Here is an 8,080-nt window from a genome sequence, read left to right as displayed (position 1 = left end):
CTAATCTCTTGGGACATCAACAAATTGGCATTTATATCCCTAGAAAGCTCATGGCAGTTTTAGTTAGAAATAACTTTTTTAAAGTCCCATTCTCTTCGTGTCATGTAACAGAACAGCTTTTGGAAAGGGGGAGTAGAGGATCTTCCTCCTCTGAAACTCGTGGCGCAGTCAGCTTACCCAAAGCGGCAGCACCTATCTCGGGGAGTAGTAATTCCTTTTTCATAGCATGTCAAACAGATGCACTTTTCCTTGAGACAAGCACTGAGTTTGTTGACCATTTTAAATCTCAGATATGCAGAGAGCAGTCGGTGTTAGTACCAGGTGAGCGGAGACACTGAAAAACGCGAAGGGTTGTGCATCAGTTGCTGTGACAAAGCACTTCTTGGGCAGTGGTTTCCTCCTCACGTGCTCAGAGCTCTACATGGGATGCTGTTGTCACTATTCTAGCTAAGTTACGTCATTAAGGCAGATATTAATTAGGAGGGCAAAACTACAATTTGAATTCTGGTCTCAGGGTGGGAAAGGGGAAGGTTTTAATGTGTGGGCTGCTACAGCCCCGTTCATTTTCATTCAGCCAAAATGTTGGCTGCAGTTTCTTCTGCGAGGAGATGATTGAAGGACTAAATGCTCTGATTGTTTGAAAACTATTTTGAGCGGTTGGCCTTGTCTCTCTGACCACCCTTTCTCGAGGTGGGAAAGGGGAAGGTTTTAATGTGTGGGCTGCTACAGCCCTGTTCATTTTCATTCAGCCAAATGTTGGCTGCAGTTTCTTCTGTGGGGAGATGGTTTAAAGACTAAATGCTCTGATTGTTTGAAAACTATTTTGAGCAGTTGGCTTTGTCTGTTCTACTTTGTGAAGGTGGCTTTCTTGTGGTACTGCCTACAAGTGCAAATTCACCACAGTGACAGTTGTGTTCCTGTTTGGGATGGTCCCAGTCTGAATTGGGGCATTACCACTTTTAAATCTGCAGCCCTTTATATGGCCAAGAGAGGTTCAGACCCTGATGGGGTGATGGTTGGACTTGATGATCTTAGAGGTCTTTTCCAACCTTAATGATTCTACGATTCTAAGTAATAAATGTAAAGCTTACCACAAGTTCATGTGCTTTTCTTGGATGTCTTTTATGGACGCTTAGGAGTAGGGCAAGGGACTCCCCCAGAGGTTTAGCATTTAAAAAAGGCAAATGAAGGGTTTTTTGAGGAGTCACATGGGTGCAAAAGCTGCACCAAGAGCAGGAGCCGGATACAGAGAGGTGAGCGTTGCATGGTACAGCTTCCTGCACCGGAATGGTTCAGAGAGTGGTCAGCAGAAGAGATGTGACTGAGCCATCACTCATAAATGCCGCAGTGCCACTCACTCAAGTCCGCTGCCTCGCTTCTCTGCAGCCTCACGGTTTTAGCACGTGCCTGGCGTTGCTTTGCCAAGTGAGCCAGTTTTGGGACAGGTTTGTCACCAGAACGGGATTTGGGAAATCCTGCTGGCCAGGCTGGCTTTTGATTCACTGCAGCCTTACGTCAATTATCTGCTCTACCTCTTCTTTCCTGGGAGGTAAACTGGGGGTGACGGATCCCCTCGGAAGAGTAATCACTCCACTCTTGCATAATTGTCTCTGACAACCAAGCTTACTAATTACAAGGTGCTGTCATGATTGCCAATAAAAGCATTGAGTCACGCAGACAAGGATGTGAGCTGGAGGTTGAAATCCCTCACAACACCAGCTGCCAAAGGAGCGTCTTGTTTTGAGTCCCTTTGTTAACAAATGGGAAGCGTTTTAAAATCAAACGCTTGTGCCTGGTTGTGGCAATGGAGGTGTGCTCACCAGGCTACATGTTGGTCATAAGATGCAGGGCTCGCTGTTTCCTTATCCCGATAAGCCTGCCGTTTCTTCCTTGTTTTTTCCTAATACTAATTTTTTTCCTGCCTAAATCTATTCTGCTACCTCCTGAAATGTTTCTTGTGCCTCTTTAATTTCCAGATCACTGGCAATATTATTGAAGTGCCCTATGACTGCACGGCAGGATAAGGTCTGTATCTTAGGAGGGCGGTATCTCGCACTTAACGCGCTTTGCTGCAGGAGAAGGGCTACACCTCAGTGACTCACTCTGTCCTTCCTTGCTATCCACATGTGACGGACGCCTGATGGCTCCTCTCTTTGCAGGAAATGTTCTTCATGCTAAGTTTGGGCTGTAAATACTGAGCAAAGAGTTAAAAATCTCTTGGGAAGAGGGCAGTAAGCAGATGATCGTGTGGTGGGAGTGGGATGGTGCCTCCTGAGCTTGTCCGGGGAGAATGGGAGCTGTCTTTAAACGCTGGGAGCAGGGAATTTTCCATGTAAATCCATAATTGTGCGGTGGGTGCTTGAAGGGATTACAACCAACTCATTTTACTTGGAGCAAAACAGAGACTGGGGCATTCAAAACATCGAGGAAAGCTGTAGGAGACCAGGAAGTCTGCCACAGCGTGGGATTATACCGGTGCATACGCTGTGCTGCGCCTGGTGCCTCTGGAGCAACGAGGGGTGCACACACCAGCCCTTAGCCGCTGGCTGGGGCCGCGCAGCCTGTTTCCTTTATACCCTGAGCACGCTTTAAATCCTAAAATTCACCAGGAAAGAATTAAATGGTGCGTTGGATCCGTGTGGGCTTCTTTAAAAGGGGCTGACTTGAGTTTGCTGGTCTCTCCAGCGACTCGTTAGGGCTCAGGCTTACACGTGTCCTGCTCAAGACTGCTGGTAAGTAGTTGTGTGTGCGTTTTAGTGGGGTCGTTTCCCTCTCATCTCCCCCCAGTTCAACAGGAGAGGTTTACCTTCTTCCCCAGGTGCCAAGACAAGCTCCGATCCTTGTTGGGATCTCGCTCAACACAACATTTCTGCTTCTCTGGGCGCTGGTACGGTGCTGAGAAAAGAAGAGTTTTATGGTTTGGCTCAGTTTTAACCCAAGCACCAACAAGCTGCGCTCTCTTCCATTCCCTGGGAGTTTTTCCCAGTTTCCAGCGACCACAGGGAAAGAGCAGGCTTGGCCTGGCGTGTTTTCTCCATCCAAGTCCTCGCTCAGCTCGTGCCTTCCCTGCCAGCAGGCTCTTTACAGAGGAAGGGGTGGGAACGGGGCAGGGAACGAGCTCCGGAGAGCTGCTGGCTTTTCCTTTTTTAATTGCTTTTGCTTTCGGTTCCATTTTCAGTTATCGGGGCTGAATGGTGGAAGGGCGATCAGCCAGCCCCAAGGACTGCCCCAGCCTCAGGACCTTTCACCTGAATCTCAGGAGGAGTACTTATTATTCATTTAATCTTTTATTTCTTTACACCCCCTCCTCCACTAAGCCTTTGCCACAACTCCTAGCTCTGTCCTGTGATGGCGAGTGCGGCTTATATTGGGGGTTTTTAGGAGCAACACTTTTCTGGCCCATTTTTGGCCCCAAAGTGCTGCATGACCAAGCAGAGATGGAAGCCCTGGGTGCTGGGGTGCCATGTGGACCCCCTATTTCTCCTTCACGCCACTATTTCTCTTTCCTTTGAGGCTCGCCCCTGCCAGCACCCCGAGGTGCCATCTCCCCCCATGTCCCCTCGCTCTCCCCTGTGCCATCTCCCCTCACGTCCCCCTTATGTCCCCTCACTTTCCCCAGCGCCATCTCTCCCCATCTCCCCCTCATGTCCCCCTGCTCTCCCCAGGGCCACCTCCCCTCACGTCCCCTCACTGTCCCCCCTGCCATCTCCCCTCACGCCCCCCTGCGCTCCCCGCGCCATCTCCCCTCCCCGAGCCCCGCCCCGCGAGGGACGCGGCCCCTCCCCGGCCCCTGACGGACGCTGCGCCGTTCCCCGCCCCGCCGCCTCCGCGCGGCCCCGCGGGCGCCATTGGGGGCGGGGCCGGGCCGGGGGCGGGCAGCGCCGCTCCCCTCCCCCCCCCCCCCTCCCCGCCTGACCCCTCAGTCCCGGCGCAGCGCGGCGCCCGTCACGCGCGCGGCCCCGCTCCGCTCCCTCCTCCCCGCCGGGCCCCGTTCGCCTCCGCGCCCGCCGCGGGGGGGGCCCCGGCGCGGCCATGGCGCGCTGAGCGGCGGGGGGCCGGGCCGGGGCCGGGCCGGGGCAGCCGGCAGGACGGAGCGGGCCCGGCGGGCGGGCAGGCGCTCGGCCTCGGCCGGGCGGGCGCGGCGGCGGGCGGCGGCGGGCGGTGCCATGGAGCCGGCGGAGGTGAAGGACCGCATCCTGGAGAACATCTCCCTCTCCGTCAAGAAGGTGGGTGGCGAGGGCCTGGGGGCGGCCCTGGGGACCCCCCTGTGCTGGGGCTGTGGGCCTGGGGACGGCCCTGGGGGCACCGCCCCGTCGAAGGAGCTGTGGGGCTGAGGACCCCCTGTGCCGGGGCTATGGGCCCGGGGACAGCCCTGGGGCCCCCCTTGTGCTTGGGGCTGTGGGCCCGGGGTCAGCGCTGGGGTCCCCTCTGTGTTGGGGGCTGTGGGCCCTGGGACAGCCCTGGGGACCCCCCTGTGTTGGGGGTTGTGGTCCTGGGGACCCCATATATTGGGGGTCTGGGGTCAGCCTGGGGACAGCCCTGGGGACCCCCTGTGTGCCGGGGGCTGTGTGCTCGGGATCAGCCCTGGGGACCCTCGATCTACCGGGGGCTGTGGGCCCAGGGGCAGCTCTGGGGTCCCCCCTGTGCTGGGGTGTCCCTGGGGACCGCCTCTGGTTGGGGAACACTGCTGGGGACCCCCCAGAGACACACCACCAGCAGAGACATGGGGCTGCAGGACGGTCCCTAGGGACCCCCACGGGCTGGGGACACCCCAGGAACATTGGGGGACTCTTTGGGACAGGAGTGTGGGGCAAGGACCCTCTGCTGTCCCCTGCACCAGCGGCAGGGGACACCTTTAGGGATTGCTCTGTGTGGGTTTGGGAACCCCCTGGCCCACCCCACCAAAGGGGCACAGCTGGGGTTACCCCCAGGAACCTCCGTCTCTGCTGTCTGGGATATATTGGGGTCCCCCCTGGGATTCCCCCTGTTCAAAGGGTTTCTTTCTCCTGTGGGCAGGACTGTGGGGGGATTCTGGTGGGTTCCGTTTTCCTGGGGCTGTTCACTGGGGCGACTGGGATGAGTCCACCGTGAAACCCTCTTTCCGGAGTTCTGGCCTACGCCACGGGTTGGCTGTGCCCTGGTCTGAGCCCTCAAAATGAGGGGTCTCGAGACCTGTCCCATAATACTTCATCTCTCTCCTCGTCCTGCTCCTTGCCCCTTGGCGTCTGCTGCTGGTGAGAGCGTTTCTTAAAGCCCATCCCTTTGGTGGGGATCTGCACGCCGGCACACAGGGGACCAGGATGCTGGAGCCTGTTTGTGGTGGTCACAGGGGTGAGTTGTGGGGACGTGCTGGAAGGTTTGGGTTGGGCCACATGTTCTGGCTGATCCACGTGTGAGCTCCAGCCATCTTCGAGGGAAAACACAGGCTGTGTTTGGGAAGGTGAACAGAGTCTTTTTTGTTTTCATCCTAAGTTTTGGGGGAAAGGAGGCTTTCATGACTCGCTGACGCTTCTCCAGTTGTTGGGTTTCCGCTGGCTTATGGAGTAGCAGTTTTCCTGTGATCTGCAGTGTGTCTTGACACAGATTCATCCCTGAAAACTTGTCTTACAAAGACCATCACAAGGGAATTCCCGGCACTATTAAGGAATGGATGATCTGACATCGCCTCTGGGATGTAGAATGGATGTGCAAACCTCTCCCAACCTTTCTCTTTTCTTCCGTGGGTGACTCTGTCCTCCGGTCTCTCACCTTTCTGTCCTCTAAAAAGGAAGGATAATCTTTTATTTACCTGGAAATTGCTGGATGTTCAGCCTGCTCCGAGCTCTGTTACAATGCTCTGCAGCGCTACTGCCTCAGTTTCCCTATGCGTATAAGGATATTCTACTTCCCACACAGGATTCGTCAGACAGAATTTATATGCATTCAGAAAATCCTGGGGATCCCTGTTGGAAATGCTATAAAGTCAACATGGTGGCTAATTTCATGATTGTTGTACTCGAACAGGACTCCTCATCTACAGCTCTGCCTTGACCTACCTCAAGCTCTGCCACGATCCAGTGGTGAAGAGGGGCTTGGGGATTTTTCAGTCCTGCCCCATCGCTTTTTTGTTCAGTTCAGAGTGACAAAGCTCAGGGAGACGTGGGAAGCTACATGAGTCTTCAGGCTGACAGACCTATTTATACCACCCCAGCGAAACCAAACTCAGCCGCATGGCGAAAGTCCGGCGCTGGCACACCCCTGCTTTTTACCCCCGGGATGCAGTTCTCCTTCCTCAGGGATGTCGCTCCCCTTCCGCTATGGAGCCGCTAATTTTTCCCAACGCTTCCCTGTCTGACTTCAGACCTCGAGTCCCTGATATTTCTCTTTTTCTCTGCTAGTGGGAAGAGTAAGATAGTAGGTTAGGGGAGCAGGTCCGCCCTTCCCGCGCCCTGCTGTGCGCTGGGAAATCCTGCTCTCCTTCATCCTCCTCTCTCTACCTCTGGGTCCGTCTTGAGTAACTCCTCATCGCTGGGATTGTGTTATGGGGCGTGGAGGAGTTTTCCAGGTATCTCAGGTACCTCTGGTTTCAAAAGCTTCCCAGCTGCGTAGGTTGCTCGCTCCTTACTTTTGCCATCGTTGCAGGTTGGAGTTGTGGAGCAGAGGGTTTGGATGTGTTCACGGTGATGTGCCTCTCCATAGCGCTCCTCGGCCAGGCGGTAATAGGTTTTCTTCTCTCAGCTTCAGACGTGAGGAGTTTGTGGACTCTCAACAGTCTGTAGACTACGAGTCAGGCGTTACTTTAGAAGACAGCCAGGACTAAACCTCACCTTGAGACTGGGTAAACTGGGACAAACCACCACTGAAGGCTGAGGTACTTGGTTAAAATGTCAGGCTTTGAGTAGCAGCAGCATAAAAAATGCCTGATTTTCACCGAGTGGCAGAGGGAAAACCATCCTGACACTTGTCAGCTTCCCTCTGCCTCAAATGGGGAAGGCAACGAGCAGCAGGACAGCCCTGGGCGGGGTTTGTGCCACAGAGATCTGTGGCTGGGACTGAAGTTTCTCCAGGGTGCTTCTGAATTTCAGGAGCTGGGGAGTCAGAGCACAAGCAGTGCATAAATTCTGTACCAATCGACAGCAAAAAAGGTGCTTCAGTTCCAAGCGAATTGCTCGAGCCTCAGGGAACAGGACTGTTTTTATCTTATTTTCCTAGCAGTATAGGAGGGACGGAGCACAGCTGGAAAAGGCAGGGATGCAGACCTGCTTGGAGAGGGTCGTTACAAAGCTGTGGGTTTCTCTGCATGAGGTCTGGACCGTTCACATACTTCACCCATATCTCAGAGATCAGCAGTAGCTCTGCCGTGGACTGAAGAAGTGTGAGATCAGGCCGCGACTGCGGAGAGAGAGGCAGAACATCTAATTTAGACACCCAGTAAATTGTCCCCTGCAGCTGGAGAGATGTCGGGAGGCTGCTGCTCTTGGCTTCAGGAGAGGTTGGAAGGAGCTCAGCAGTGGCGAGTTGGGTCCCTGCTTCAGTTCCAGCACACATCCAAGGGAATTGTGAGCATGGTGTTAATTTCCCATCTGCACCTTGTCCTCTCTGTCCTCAGTGGGAGATACAAATTAAGTCAGAGGAGCAATGCTTTTGGCTCTCATTACGTGGACAGTGTGATGTCGTGGAGCTCGTTGCTTCTGTCTGGTGACCAGTTCTTTTCCCTTTTCCAATCCAGTGCTCCCTCACCCTGTTTTCTGCAAAGAGAGCTGTGCTTCTGCACAAATTACTGTGGAAATTGATGCCTAACCTTTTTTTTTTTTATCCTAAAGAATTAGGGGTTTATTGAGGCAGAACGCTGGAGATGGGCATGTTACGGCTCAGTGTGCATTCACCGCTTTTTGTGCATCCTCTCCCAGTGGGGTGCAGGCCCTTGTTCACTCAAGTGCTTATTTTCTTCTAGGAGATGCTACTGTGTGTGGCAGCAGTGAGATGAGAGCTGCTTCCTGGTGCCTCCCAGTGAGAAGCGTGCTAGAAATGCCAACAGCTGCATATCCATCCTTGGCCAACCATCTCATGGTAGCTAGGAGTTACCACAGGTGACCTGGTC

At 54.3% G+C, this 8,080-nt stretch overlaps 1 protein-coding gene across 2 annotated transcripts in view; it reads left to right on the top strand.

The window, feature by feature from the left end:
* Positions 1-4,111: 4,111 nt before the first annotated feature.
* PLEKHM2 (pleckstrin homology and RUN domain containing M2) overlaps positions 4,112-8,080 on the top strand; it is a 28,007-nt gene continuing 24,038 nt past the window's right edge. For both annotated transcript variants that reach the window (XM_075437359.1, XM_075437358.1), the window contains exon 1: positions 4,112-4,226. In XM_075437359.1, the coding sequence (XP_075293474.1) occupies positions 4,167-4,226 (60 nt within the window). In that variant the 5' untranslated portion in view covers positions 4,112-4,166. The remainder of the gene's footprint in view (positions 4,227-8,080) is intronic.

The sequence above is a fragment of the Opisthocomus hoazin genome, chromosome 16 (genome assembly GCF_030867145.1).
Source record: "Opisthocomus hoazin isolate bOpiHoa1 chromosome 16, bOpiHoa1.hap1, whole genome shotgun sequence".
Classification (NCBI taxonomy): domain Eukaryota; kingdom Metazoa; phylum Chordata; class Aves; order Opisthocomiformes; family Opisthocomidae; genus Opisthocomus; species Opisthocomus hoazin.
Note: the sequence above shows the minus strand (reverse complement) of the source record. Positions and strands in the feature narration are given on the sequence as shown.